This window comes from Notamacropus eugenii, chromosome 2, assembly GCF_028372415.1.
Source record: "Notamacropus eugenii isolate mMacEug1 chromosome 2, mMacEug1.pri_v2, whole genome shotgun sequence".
Classification (NCBI taxonomy): domain Eukaryota; kingdom Metazoa; phylum Chordata; class Mammalia; order Diprotodontia; family Macropodidae; genus Notamacropus; species Notamacropus eugenii.
The window spans coordinates 252,174,835-252,189,733 of record NC_092873.1 but is presented as its reverse complement, the minus strand read 5'-3'; the positions used below and the strand labels follow the sequence as shown (position 1 = coordinate 252,189,733).

Here is a 14,899-nt window from a genome sequence, read left to right as displayed (position 1 = left end):
TGCACACTCATTTTGGTAGGAAAACCTATCTCACAATACAGGAAAGTGGGGGATAAGGGGACAAGCAGGGTGGGGGGGATGATAGAAGGGAGGGCATGAGGAGGAGAGTGCAATTCGAGGTCGACACTCATGGGGAGGGATAGGATCAAAAGAGAATAGAAGTAATGGGGGACAGGATAGGTTGGAGGGAAATATAGTTAGTCCTATACAGCACAACTATTATGGAAGTCATTTGCAAAACTACACAGATTTGGCCTATATTGAATTGCTTGCCTTCCAAAGGGAAGGGGTGGAGAGGGAGGGAGGTAAAGAAGGTGGAACTCAAAAGTGTTAGGATCAACTGTCGAGTAATGTTCTTGCCACTAGGAAATAAGAAAAACAGGTAAAGGGGTATAGAAAGCTATCTGCCCCTACAGGACAAAAGAGAAGATGGAGACAAGGGCAGAGAGGGATGATAGAAGAGAGAGCAGATTGGTCATAGGGGCAATTAGAATGCTTGGTGTTTGGGGGGGGAGGGGATAAAAGGGGAGAAAATTTGTAACCCAAAATTTTGTGAAAATGAATGTTAAAAGTTAAATAAATAAATTTAATTAAAAAAAAAAAAGAATTTTGAAAATCAAGTTATAGAGGTGGAGGAAAAACTGGGAAGAGAAATGAGAGGGATGAAAGAGAAGCATGAAAAGCAGATCAGCTCCCTGCTAAAGGAGAACCAAGAAAATGTTGAAGAAATTAACACCTTGAAAACTAGCCTAACTCAATTGGCAAAAGAGGTTCAAAAAGCCAATGAGGAGAAGAATCCTTTCAAAAGCAGAATTAGCCAAATGGAAAAGGAGATTCAAAAGCTCACTGAAGAAAATAGTTCTTTCAAAACTAGAATGGCACAGATGGACGCTAAGGACTTTGTGAGAAAGACAGATATCACAGAACATAGCGAGAAGATTGGAAAAATGGAAGATAATGTGAAATATCTTATTGGAAAAACAACTGACCTGGAAAATAGATGCAGGAGAGACAATGTAAAAATTCTGGGACTACCTGAAAACCATGATCAAAAGAAGAGCCTAGACATCATCTTCCACGAAATTATCAAGGAAAACTGCCCTGAGATTCTAGAACCAGAGGGCAAAATAAATATCCAAGGAATCCACAGAACACCGCATGAAAGAGATCCAAAAAGAGAAACTCCTAGGAACATTGTGGCCAAATTCCAGAATTCCCAGGTGAAAGAGAAAATATTGCAAGCAGCTAGAAAGAAACAATTCAAGTATTGTGGAAATACAATCAGGATAACACAAGATCTAGCACCTTCTACATTAAGGGATCGAAGGGAATGGAATAGGATATTCCAGAAGTCAAAGGAACTCGGACTAAAACCAAGAATCACCTACCCAGCAAAACTGAGTATAATACTTCAGGAGAAAAAATGGTCTTTCAATGAAATAGAGGATTTTCAAATTTTCTTGATGAAAAGACCAGAGCTGAAAAGAAAATTTGACTTTCATACACAAGAATGAAGAGAACCATGAAAAGGTGAACAGCAAAGAGAAGTCATAAGGGACTTACTAAAGTTGAACTGTTTACATTCCTACATGGAAAGACAATATTTGTAACTCTTGAAACATTTCAGTATCTGGGTACTGGGTGGGAGTACACACACACACATGCACACACGCACACATACATAGAGACAGAGTGCACAGAGTGAATTGAAGAGGATGGGATCATATCTTAAAAAAAAAATGAAATCAAGCAGTGAGAGAGAAATATTGGGAGGAGAAAGGGAGAAATTGAATGGGGCAAATTATCTCTCATAAAAGAGGCAAGCAAAAGACTTATTAGTGGAGGGATAAAGAGGGGAGGCGAGAGAAAAACATGAGGTCTACTCTCATCACATTCCACTAAAGGAAAAAATAAAATTCACACTCATTTTGATAGGAAAACCTATCTCACAATACAGGAGAGTGGGGGACAAGGGCACAAGCAGGGTGGGGGGGAGGATAGAGGGGAGGGCATGGGGAGGAGAATGCAATCCGAGGTCGACACTCATGGGGAGGGAAAGGACCATAAGAGAATAGAAGTAATGGGGGACAGGATAGGATGGAGGGAAATATAGTTAGTCCTATACAACACAACTAGTATGGAAATCATTTGCAAAACTACACAGATTTGGCCTATATTGAGTTGCTTGTCTTCCAAAGGGAAGGGGTGGAGAGGGAGGGAGCTAAAGAAGTTGGAACTCAAAGTGTTAGGATCAACTGTAATGTTCTTACCACTAGGAAATAAGAAATACAGGTTAAGGGGTAAAGAAAGCTATCTGGCCCTACAGGACAAAAGAGAAGACGGAGACAAGGGCAGAGAGGGAGGATAGAAGAGAGAGCAGATTGGTCACAGGGGCAATTAGAATGCTTGGGTTTGGGGGGGGAGGGGAGAAAAGGGGAGAAAATTTGTAACCCAAAATTTTGTGAAAATAAATGCTAAAAGTTAAATTAAAAAAAAAGAAATTTTTAAAAAGGATGATCATGAAAATCATAGATTCAGAACTAAAAGGGACCTTAAAGTCACCTATTCCAAACCCATCATTTTACAGATGGAGAAACTGAAGCCCTGAGAAACTTGCTTATCATTACTGAAGTAATCATTAAAATTCAAACTCAAGTTCTCTCATTCCAGATCTAGTACATTCTCTGGGTATGGATATGAAAACAAACTCAAGATGGTACCTCCACCAAGTTGGTACATTTCCCAGAAATCAACCTATTAATTCAGGCAGCTAGATGGCGCTGTGGATAGTGTGCTGGGCCTGGAGTAAAGAAGACATCTTACTGAGTTCAAATCTGATTTCAGATACTTCCTAGCTGTGTCACCTTGAAAAAGTCACTTAATCCTGTGTACTGCAGTTTCTCTGTAAAATAAGCTGGAGAAGGAAATGGCAAATCTTTTTCAAGAAAACTCCAAATGGAGTAATGAATGGTTGGACACTGAACAGCAACAAAATCAATTAATTCATTTATCATCTTTAAAAGAAATGACCATTAAAATTTGAATTGCAGATCTGGAAGAGATCTTAGAAACCATCTAATTCTACTATTTTACAGATGAGGAAAGGCATAAATGGTACATTTATCATAGATAATAACAAAACAATAGGTAACACTTTTATAGCAATTGAAGGTTGATCATATTTGAATGATCATATTTGATCCTCACAACAATTTTGTGAGGTAGGAGACAGCTAACACATTGGAAGATTCGGGATCCAAAAAGCTTTTAATAGGCAAAAACATTGATAATAAATTTAAGAGGAAAAGACATAAAATCTTAACACTTGAGTTGAAAAAATCAACTATGCAAGTATAAGATGGGGGAGGTATGACTATATCATCTGAAAAAGACCTAGAGGTTATGATGGATTGCACAATCAGATCCACACTGTGATGAGGCAGCCAAAGAGGCTAAAGTGATATTAGGAGTCATCAAGAGAGGCTTAATGTCCAGGACTTGGCAAGTGATAGTGCCACTGTACTCTGCCCTGATCAGAATACATTTGGAGTATAGATCAATGGTTTGGAATGTGGTTCAATTCTGTGGGCAGCTAGGTGACACAGTGAATAGAACATTGGGCTTGGAGTCAGGAAGACCTGAATTCAAACCTGGCCTCTGACGTTAGCTGTGTGACCCTGTGCAAGTCACTTAACACTATATGTCTCAGTTTCCTCATTGTAAAATGAACTGGAGATGGAAATGGCAAACCATTCCAGTATCTCTGCCAAGAAAAACCCTATATAGGATCGTGAAGAACTGGACACAACTAAACAACATTCAATTCTGTGCACTATATTTTAGAAAGAACATTGACATGTAGGAGAATGTCCAGAAGAGGATGATGTACATGCCATATGAGAATCAGTAAAAAATACTGAGGATGTTGAGCCTTGGGAGAAAAGAAGACAGGAAGAATATGATAGCAGTCTCTAAATATTTGAAGGTCCTTCTCATTATTTTGCTTGCTTTCAGAGGGCAGAACTAGGGCATTTGATTAAAATTGCAGACAAGCAAATTTAGGCTTGGTGTAAGGAAAAACTTAACAATTGGGGGTCTCTGAAAGTGGCACGGACTGGCTCCAGAGTTCCTTCTCTTTAGAGGTCTTTAGGCAAATGCCATATCTCCAACATTCAGGTCTGTTGGAGTGGGGATCTTATTAAGATGTAGGTTGGACTAGATGGCCTGGGAGGTTCCTTCCAACTCTGAAATTCTATGATTCTTGGAAAGAATTCTATGATCACACAATAAAACACTTGATCAGAATCACAGATCTGGAACTAGATCCAAGTTCTCATATCTAGTAAAATCCTTTGTTCCACTACACCAGCCTGCTGCCCTAGAAAAATGTTTAAGCATTTGTATGGTTGACTATGATATAACTAAGATGGAATATTAGCCTGAGAAATTTTAGTGCCATTCTTTGACTCTGGCAATATTCCAGGAATTCTCACCTTGAGTATTAACTAAAATAAGAAGTCAACAAGTAAGAACAAAATAAGAAAACATAAAACACAAGGACAACCAAAACAATCTCTCCTCAGATCTATCCCATCATGGACAGTGTTCATAGGTGGCTCCAGCAGGCCTAAGGCATTAGCAGGGAACAAAGAGAGTAGAAATGACAGCAGCTCAGAAGAGGAAGGGAAGCAGGTGTTGACAGCAGGAGGAAAAAGATGGTGGGATAGTGGTCAGCGGGCCTCCGCAGAGATTGCCTAAGTTGCCGCCATCCAGCCCCCGCCCCCAACTTTCCCCAAGAATGCATGGCCCTCCCTGGGATCAATGAATGCAGGATTTCTAAACCAACTCTTCCCGCCTCAAAAACATTCTGAGAACCCCAGACAGGGGAGACTCACCTCTCCAAGCCCCACAGCCCTAACAGCAAGATGCGCAACGGCTCCCATTCCCAGACAAGCTTTGGCAACTCAAAGGTCGGAAAATATGATTTCTCCTTCTCTCTGAGTCCAGCCATTCCTCGGGGAAAGAGGCCGAGGACTTTCATCCACCCCTATAGAATTACTGGACTTTCGGCACACCCCATTTGTACTTCTACCAGCGTTCTATATATCGAAGTGGCAAACAGCAACAGCCGCCCGACAGCCTCTCTTCCTCCCTTTCCCTAGACCATCTCCATGGTTCCCTGATGGTGGCAGCCGGCAAGGCAGAGACAGCTCTTGTGATATGGTAGGGTGGGGCGTCGGAGAAGGGCCCCCCCACGGGCCGCTAGCTCCCCAGGCTCACCCTACCTGTAGTAGCGATCATCTTTGTAAGGGGTGAGGTCCTCCTTCAGCTCTTGGTACGCTTCACCTAGCCTTTTGCAGAAATGCTTGAGCTCTCTGCAGAGAGGCTTCTCAAAGGCAGGATAATCCGCGTCCATCCTCCCAAGTCTCGCTGTGCGCCTCCTCTTCCGCTTCGAGCTCTCTGACTCTAGGTTTGCCCAGGTCTATCCTGGCAGTCTACAGCCCCCTGCTTAGATCCAGCCAAACCTGCCTTTCTCTCCTCCTCTTGCCTGTGCAGATGGTTGGGGCGCCCTCCTTCGTTCTCCTCTCCCTGCCTCTGGCTTTTCTCCTTGTTTCTCCTCTGGCCTCAGGATTTTGAAGTTCCACTGAGCAGTTAGAATTGAAGGGGAGGAGAAAGAGGAGGAGCAGATAATGGAGGAAGGAAAGAAGGAAGAAGAGGAAGAAAGTCTGCATTCAAAAGACCATCATCCCTTTTCTCTAATTCCTGCTTCACACAACAAGCGTCGCTTCTTACGATAAACCTGTAGTCCCAGTAAGGGTAGAGTGGGGAATAGGGGGAAGGTACTGATGCCCTAGCGGGGGTGGGGAGGACCGAGAAGGGGAGAGGGGCTGCGCCACTTGATGATGCTGTATCTGCAGAGAAGAGGAGGGGGCCAGAGGGATCAGCATCAGTGCGGCGCAATTACATTTTCCCATTCTCGTTAGCTCATTTACAAAATGGTAATGGACATCGATATTCCTCGTGCTGAAAGAAAAGAAGAAATTAGGGAACGAGGGGAAGAGAAAAGAGGGGAGAGGAGAAAGAGCCCTTTTTCCTGATGGGAGGGAACGGCCTATATATTTCAGCACCATGGACGGGGCTTGGAAATCTCAATTCACGGGCGTTTTCATTCCTGCTCCTCCCCAACTTATTATGATTAATATTATAAAATAAATGTTTATTGATGTTTTTGTTTTTACATTGTCTTATTTGTCTCTGTATTTCTCCTCCTTCCTTCTCAGAGAGGCATCTCATATAACAAAGATTTTTAAAATATTATCATTGTCATTTCAAAATGAGGTATACTATTGTGCTAAGAAAAACGGACAATATTCAGAAGTGAGTCTCTTGACAGAAGATCCTGTAAACCCATATTTAGGTGGTAACACAGAGGAAAGAGACATAAGGTGCACCATATTCCTAGATTTTTCCACCCTTAAACAGTAGTTGTAATTATGAAAAATACAAATACATCTCTATATTATACAGATATACTTTGTAAAGGAAGCATGGCGTAGGGGGAAGATGGTGGATTTGGGGTCAGAGAATCTGGGTTCAAATCTCAGATCTACCACTTTATTTCCTGTGACCTTGGGTGAGTGGCTTCATCTCTCTGGGCTTGAATTTCCTCAACTGTAAAATGAAAAAGTTGGACTAGATGGCCACTAAAGTTTCTATCAGCTCAAGATCAATGATTCCAAAGTGTAATTCCAAAGCACAGAGACAGAGTTCAAATCTATCCTATCTCTGATACTTATTACTTTTGTGACTTTGGACAAGTGTCTTCTTTTTCGGAAGGCATCTCTTTGGGTCTAAATTTCTTCCTTTAAAAATGAGGGGATTAGAGTTCTAGTTTTAAAAGCTATGATCCTAGAACTTTTTAACTCTAAAATAGTTAAATATTTAAAAAACAAAAACACCTTTAACTGTCTTCATTGGTTGTTGTTCTTGTTGCTGTGTTCATCCTTTCTTTTTGAAGAAGACCATGACATCAGAGAAATGATGACATGACTTGCACTTGACTATGTTTTGAGTGAGGGAGGGTTGTGCAAGGTCACCAGCCTCCCTTTCTGCTCCTGAGCCATCTGGATCCAGTGACCAGATATTCATCAGGATGACTGGAGATGACCCAGGATTCAGTGGGAGATCTTGGCCTTTTTAAGCTAAGGTTTTTCACAAACTCATTGAGAGGGAGATAACACCCATTGAACGAATAGGCCTCTTTAATAAGCAGTCGGGGAATGGCCCTTTAAAGAAGCAAAAGAAAAAAAAAAAACTAAATCAAACTGAGAGGGAAAGAGAAACTGTTACTATTGATAATCACTCTAAGCCATCCATGAAGGGCAGGGACCTATTATTATTGTCCAACCTATGGGCTTCAGAGTTCACTGGGTTTAAAGTTTGGGGAACAGGGAGGAAGGAAGGAAGGAAGGAAAGAAGAAAGGAAAGACATCTACTCAGTAAACTCCAAAGGAAGGGGAGAGGGAGACAGAAGCGGGTCTTCATTGGAATGAATTTTTAAAAATAAGTTTTGAAGTATCTCTTGTTTTTATTTCCCCTTCCAGAAAAGAGTGAGTGAACAGTTGAATCAGAGCTGTTCATGGATTCTCACTTAAAGGCACAGATGAAAAGACTGGGCAACCTGAAAATGTTTATTACCTGTATACATCTGACCCAACTTTACTCAATATTATTACACTTTCTTACTCATGGTGGCTTTCATGTTTTATTTCTTGCTTCCTCTCATATTCAGAATAAGTTCCTATTTATTGTAGGAAATCCTTTTTTTTTTCTTGCAAATTTTTTCCATAATTTCTGATTGTCTTGAGCTAAGAACACATAGTTTTTAGACTTGAATTATCAACATAAGCATTTACATTTCAGGAAGGCTAGAAATGGAGATTAGAGTTGATACTATCCAAAAGATGATGTTAAAAGAGTAGTGAAGGGAAGAGCTACTTTCTGAACACAAAATGCAGACGTGTTTTCCAGACTGTGATAAACTGTTAAGAGTGAATGTATTGTTTTAGATTTTGATATAGGAAGTTCCTTAATTGAGATCCACTTTGTAGTTTCTCATTCAGCTACAGAAATATATGGTAGCATATTTGAAATCTTTTTTACTACCTTTCCTGGCTACTGAAACCTACATTTGCCTCTTCCTTCTTTGCAGTCTTAGTAGTGACAGCCTGGTTTTGTGGGGAAAGTACTGAACTAATAGTCAGAAGATCTGGCTTTATACTTAATTCATCTACTACCTATTTGTGTGATTTGTATCAAATTATTTCACTTCTCTGATCCCTGTTTTCCTTTTAATTAAGATTTTGAACTAAATGATCTCCAAGTGTCCATCCCTCAAGTTCATTGCTTTTCTTTAGAGATTATCGTTGCTCAGTCATTTCAGTAGTGACCAATTCTTGGTGACCCCTTTTGGGATTTTCTTGGCAGAGACACTGGAATGGTTTGCCATTTCCTTCTCCAACGCATTTTACAGATGAGGAAACTGAGGCAAACAAGGTTAAGTCACTTGTCCAGGGTGACATACCTAGTAAGTTCTGAGGCCAGATTTGAACTCAGGAAGGTCTTCCTGATTCCAGGCCTGGTGCTCTACACACCATGTCATCTAGCTGTTTTCTCTTTCAAGATGCTTAACACAGTTAAGCAGTTGAATGTATCCTCTTTCCCCTCCAAAAATAATTTCCTAGAAAATTTTGTCTGGATATCTTTCACACTACTTCACATTATTCTCACCTATCCATGTGTATATGTATGTGTGTGTGTGTGTGTGTATATATATACACACACACATACAGACATATTTGTGTGTATGTACATATGGTAGGTGTGCTTGTGTCTGTGTGTATATGTGGATAGAATATTTGTGTGTACCATGTGTATCCTATTCCCATGCACCCCAAACTAGAATGTAAGCTCATTGAGGGCAATATTTGTGTCATTTAAAAAAAATCTTTGTATCTTCACCACCTTTCACTTAGCAGGTGCTTCATTAATATTTTTTTATTTGAAGATGCATTGATTATGTACTATTTCTCATTGTTAGCTAATTGTTTCATGTGCATCATCTTTTCAACTGGGTAATAAGCACCTTGAAAGTATGGACAGGGGATACTCTAGAAAAAAATATTAAGCAGAAAGTTTGTCTATGGTACACTCCTACCTCCCTCTTCTTTCTGTTTACATGGGATCTCACCACTACTGAACTCCACTCGGACTTGTCCTCCCCAGGTAGTGAGTGAGTGTCCCATGTTTTAAAGCAATCCTCTCTTCTTCTGACATCAGAATCCTCATTCTTTAAATAAAATGATCTCAGCTAGATATTGATAAGAAATCATATATTTAATTAATTCACATTATATTGTGAATGACTAATAGCACAAAAAGTTGTTATTTAATGGACTATTTGCACTTTCAAAGAGGACGCTTTTTAAACCCAAAGGAATTAATGTATAATGGTGAGATTTCAGAAGGCAGTTGAAGGTGTGTGTGTGTGAGACAAACTCATGTGTAATATTTTGCTTATTGGTGCCTTCTTGGCACTGCTTTTCAGGTCACATCAGGTATTCTACTTTGCCTACCTATAAGGCAGAAAGAAACATTTCATGTTTTTTCTAATGCCTAGTGCTGGACACAATAACAAATACCAAAAAGTACTCAGTCGATTGCCTGAATATTTAAAGTTGTTCCCTTTAATTGGTATAGAGATCCAGTCATAAATAAATGAGACTAAAATAAACCAGGGGCACCTGATAGAAGCATACAGTAGATCTAGAGTGAGTGAGAGGACAGAAAGTTTGAATATCATCTGGCTTATATTTCTATTCCCACATCATCTAGTTTTGTTAGGGATCTCTACTTGAAAGGTTGCTCATATTGCTGGAGGTAGATGGTTTTTTTTCCCTTAACTAACCTAATACCAAGTGATTGTTGGTGAGAACAAAGTAGAGCAAGAGATAGGAAGACACTAGTGAATGGTGTGGAGGGAAATGCGAATTTTGTAGGCTGAGTAGTTTTGGGAGACTAATGATTTTTGAAAATCATTTGAAGGGAGATTTCAAAACCCATATGTGGAACTCCAGTGAGCATTGAAGCATGCAGGTGTCTGAAGAAAACAAGATCAGTTTCCACATTCAGCATATAAACAACACTCATAATCCATATTCCAGGAATTGGGCAGTAGCATAATGAATCTCTTTCACTGGTGGTGAAAGGAAAAAATATGATTACTGTGATAATCATAATTGATGTTTTGAAAACAATGTCCCTAGGAAGTTAGTAAGAGAGTTTCCTGATTCAGGCAAACAATGAAAATGTGTCATTGTAACTAGCTGGAGTGAAAATAATTGGTAGACAGCAACTTTCACTGATGGGTTTACAGGTCTGTTTGTTGAAGTTGGTTTTAAATGGCTTCTCAATTATGTATTGTAATGAAAAAAACTCCATTGTCTAATCCCCTCATTTTATGGATAAGGAAAACTGAAGCTTTGATAGGTAAACTGATCACCTCAAAGCCACATCTTTAACTTAGTGGTAGAACTAGTTCAGTGCTTTATCTTACACCATGATAAATACTTTGATCTAGTGTGCACTTAATATTAGCATTAAGTGTCTTTCCAGAACATCTGAGCAAAATGGAATGATTGTTAATGGGAAGATAACCCCCAGGAAAGCCTGAGGCTAAATCCAAGGTGTTTTGAGAAGACCAAAGTGAACAGGGAAATTTAGTGAGTTAAACACTATGCAGCTTGCTGGGACATTTTCCCTTCAAATTCTCCTACAATCTAGATTATGAGTCAAAGTGATACTGTAGACTACTATCACTGCAGGAGATCAAAATGAGAACTGCGCTGGTGATTCTTTCTACAGGAGTCTTTTGACTTCATTTGAGTATTTCTTCCTGAAACACTGGGTTGGGTTTTTCTTTTTTCATTTTGTTGTTTTGCTTTTTCCAAACCATAATCTTTTTGAAATTTTTAAAAGCTATTTCTTTTTTTAATGTTTCATTCAAAATCTTATTTATATTCCTTTCGATTTTGCATCACTTTTATTTTCAAATATACTCCTCCTCTCACTTCACCCCTACTGAGAGTCATCTTTTGTAAAAGAGAATAAAAAATAAAGTGGAAAAAAGATGGATCAAGAAAATCAACCAACATATCAACAAAGTCTGATAGGATATGCAACGTTTCATACCTATAGTCCTCCACTCCTGAGGAGTATGTATATACATACTGTTACATTTAATCTACATTATTAAAATTTTCTTAAGTCTAGAAAATCAGCAAAGCAATAAATCAAGCTCTGATTTTTAGTGATTGCCAGTTTCTGCTCATGCTTAAAATTTCATTTAATGGGCTGATTAGAGCTTGCACCAGTACACTTCAGTTCATATGTGACAATTTGTTTAGCCATTTCCCAATCAATGGACATCTACTTTGTTTCCAGTTCTTTGCTACTACTAAAAATGCTACCATGAATATTCTGGTTTATACAGAATATGTCTTTGATATCTTTGAAATATATGCAGAGGAATCTGACTCACGGGGTATGAACATTTTAACCACAGTGTTAGCATAATTGCAAATTGTTAAAAAGTTCTAATTTACTACTTATTTCTGCCTTAAACTCTTTAGTAGGGTTTCACAACTACTCTGAGATTTCTTTTTAAATTTTTAAAAAGTTTTTTAATCAGCAAAAATTTGCCCTCTCTTGCTCCTACCCCACTCCAATTGAAAATCCGTTACAAATATATATAGTCAAACACATTTCCACAGTCCATATCTAAAAGAAAAAGTGTATATCTCTCTAAGATATACACACACACACACATACACACATACAACAAACATTTATTAAGGAACTACTATGTTGTAGACACTGTGCTTAAGTACTGGATGTCTTGTTTTCCACTCTGAATCTTTCACCTCTTTCAGGAGAAAAACATTAGTCCTCTGAAATTGTAGTGGGATATTGTATCAGTAAGCAGTTTATCCCTCAGTTCTTTATCATTGTTCTTATTTGTCCCTTCCTGTTTTTCTTTACTGCTATGTTTGAACTTTAAAATTTCTACACACATATAATCTTTTCATCAGGAATGCGTAAGTAGATATCCTCTTTTTCACTAAAGGTTCATTTCCTATTTCTCTCCCAGTTCATCCTCCCCCACCCCCAGCTCCCAGTAGAATTAATCTTTTTGCTGGGTAATTGTTGACTATAAGCCTTTATCCTTTGCCTTTTGGAATATGGTTTTCCAAGCTCTCTGCTCTTAAAGTGTGGTGACTACTAAATTATATGGCATTGATTTTGGTTCCTCAGTACTTGGATTCTCTATTTTACATTTCAGTATTTTTTCTTTGGCCTAGAAGCTCTGGATATTGGCTTTAATGTTTACTTCTGGTTCAAAGAGATCCAGGTAGCTTTCTTTTAAAATTTCTTACCATATGATAACTAGGCCTCTTGGTTTTGTTTTTTGATTTTTTTTTTTGGAGTCATGGTGTTCAGGTAGTCCAATAATTCTTAAATTTTTTTCTCAAAGTTTTTGATAAATGGACATCTTATATTTTCTTCTATGTTTTTTTAAAAAAAGTCTTTTGACATTAACATTTCTTGTTGTCTTATGGAGTCACTGGCTTTTATTTGTTTCATTCTAATTTTCAAGGAGTTTGTTGCTTGGATAAATTTTGTACCAAACTGTTAATTTCCTTTTCAATTTTTTCTTCTATAGCTCTCATTTCTTTTCCAATTTTTCCCATAGTACTCTCATTTAGTTTACAAAAACTTTAAAAAAAACCAAAACTGGCTTCATCTCTCCCAGGAATTCTAGCTGAATTTGAGCCCAGGCTGTAGTTTCCTTTGAAAATATTGTAGATGTTTTAGAATCATTTTCTTCTGGATTTGTCTTGAGCATTCCTATCACCAGAGTTGTTTTTTTTTTTTTAAATTTATTTATTTATTTAACTTTTAACATTCATTTTCACAGAATTTTGGGCTCCAAATTTTCTCCCCCCTTGTCCCCTCCCCCCACCCCAAAACACCGAGCATTCCAATTGCCCCCATCACCAATCTGCTCTCTCCTCCATCATTCCTCTCTGCCCTTGTCTCCATCCTCTCCTCTGTCCTGTAGGGCCAAATAACTTTCTATACCCCTTTACCTGTATTTCTTATTTCCTAGCGGCAAGAACAGTACTTGACAGTTGTTCCTAAAACTTTGAGTTCCAACTTCTTTTCCTCCCTCCCTCCCCACCCCCTCCCTTTGGAAGGCAAGCAATTCAATATAGGCCAAATCTGTGTAGTTTTGCAAATGACTTCCGTAATAGTCGTGTTGTATAAGACTAACTATATTTCCCTCCATCCTATCCTGCCCCCAATTACTTCTATTCTCTCTTTTGATCCTGTCCCTCCCCATGAGTGTCGACCTCAAATTGCACCCTCCTCCCCATGTCCTCCCTTCCATCATCCCCCCCACCCTGTTTATCCCCTTATCCCCCACTTTCCTGTATTGTAAGATAGGTTTTCATACCAAAATGAGTGTGCATTTTATTTCTTCCTTTAGTGGAATGTGATGAGAGTAAACTTCATGTTTTTCTCTCACCTCCCCTCTTTTTCCCCAAACTAAAAAAGTCTTTTGCTTGCCTCTTTTATGAGAGATAATTTGCCCCATTCCATTTCTCCCTTTCTCCTCCCATATATTTCTCTCTCACTGCTTCATTTCATTTTTTTTAAAGATATGATCCCATCCTATTCAATTCACTCTGCGCACTCTGTCTCTATGTGTGTGTGCGTGTGCATGTGTGTGTGTGTAATCCCACCCAGTACCCAGATACTGAATAGTTTCAAGAGTTACTAATATTGTCTTTCCATGTAGGAATGTAAACAGTTCAACTTTTATAAGTCCCTTATGACTTCTCTTTGCTGTTTACCTTTTCATGCTTCTCTTCATTCTTGTGTTTGAAAGTCAAATTTTCTTTTTAGCTCTGGTCTTTTCATCAAGAATGCTTGAAAGTCCTCTATTTCATTGAAAGACCAATTTTTCCCCTGAAGTATTATACTCAGTTTTGCTGGGTAGGTGATTCTTGGTTTTAGTCCTAGTTCCTTTGACTTCTGGAATATCATATTCCATGCCCTTCGATCCCTTAATGTAGAAGCTGCTAGATCTTGTGTTATTCTGATTGTATTTCCACAATACTTGAATTGTTTCTTTCTAGCTGCTTGCAATATTTTCTCCTTGACCTGGGAATTCTGGAATTTGGCCACAATATTCCTAGGAGTTTCTCTTTTTGGATCTTTTTCAGGTGGGTGATCGGTGGATTCTTTCAATATTTATTTTGCCCTCTGGTTCTAGAACATCAGGGCAGTTTTCCTTGATAATTTCATGAAAGATGATGTCTAGGCTCTTTTTTTTGATCCTGGCTTTCAGGTAGGCCCATAATTTTTAAATTGTCTCTCCTGGATCTATTCTCCAGGTCAGTTGTTTTTCCAATGAGATATTTCACATTATCTTCCATTTTTTCATTCTTTTGGTTTTGTTTTGTGATTTCTTGGTTTCTCATAAAGTCATTGGCCTCCATCTGTTCCATTCTAATTTTGAAAGAACTATTTTCTTCAGTGAGCTTTTGAATCTCCTTTTCCATTTGGCTAATTCTGCTTTTGAAAGCATTCTTCTCTTCATTGGCTTCTTGAACCTCCTTTGCCAATTGAGTTAGCCTATTTTTCAGGGTGTTATTTTCTTCAGCATTTTTTTGGGTCTCCTTTAGCAGGATGCTGATCTGCTGTTCATACTTTGCTTGCATGTCTTTCATTGCTCTTCCCAGTTTTTCCTCCACCTCTCTAACATAATTTTCAA

General features: G+C 38.7%; 1 protein-coding gene across 1 annotated transcript in view; it reads right to left on the bottom strand.

Annotated features, from left to right (window-relative positions):
- The window catches only part of TMEM181 (transmembrane protein 181), a 95,308-nt gene extending 89,837 nt beyond the window's left edge, over nt 1-5,471 (bottom strand). The window contains exon 1 of the mRNA XM_072643807.1: nt 5,286-5,471. Coding sequence (XP_072499908.1) covers nt 5,286-5,416 — 131 coding nt within the window. The 5' untranslated portion in view covers nt 5,417-5,471. The remainder of the gene's footprint in view (nt 1-5,285) is intronic.
- Between the last annotated feature and the right edge of the window lie 9,428 nt (nt 5,472-14,899).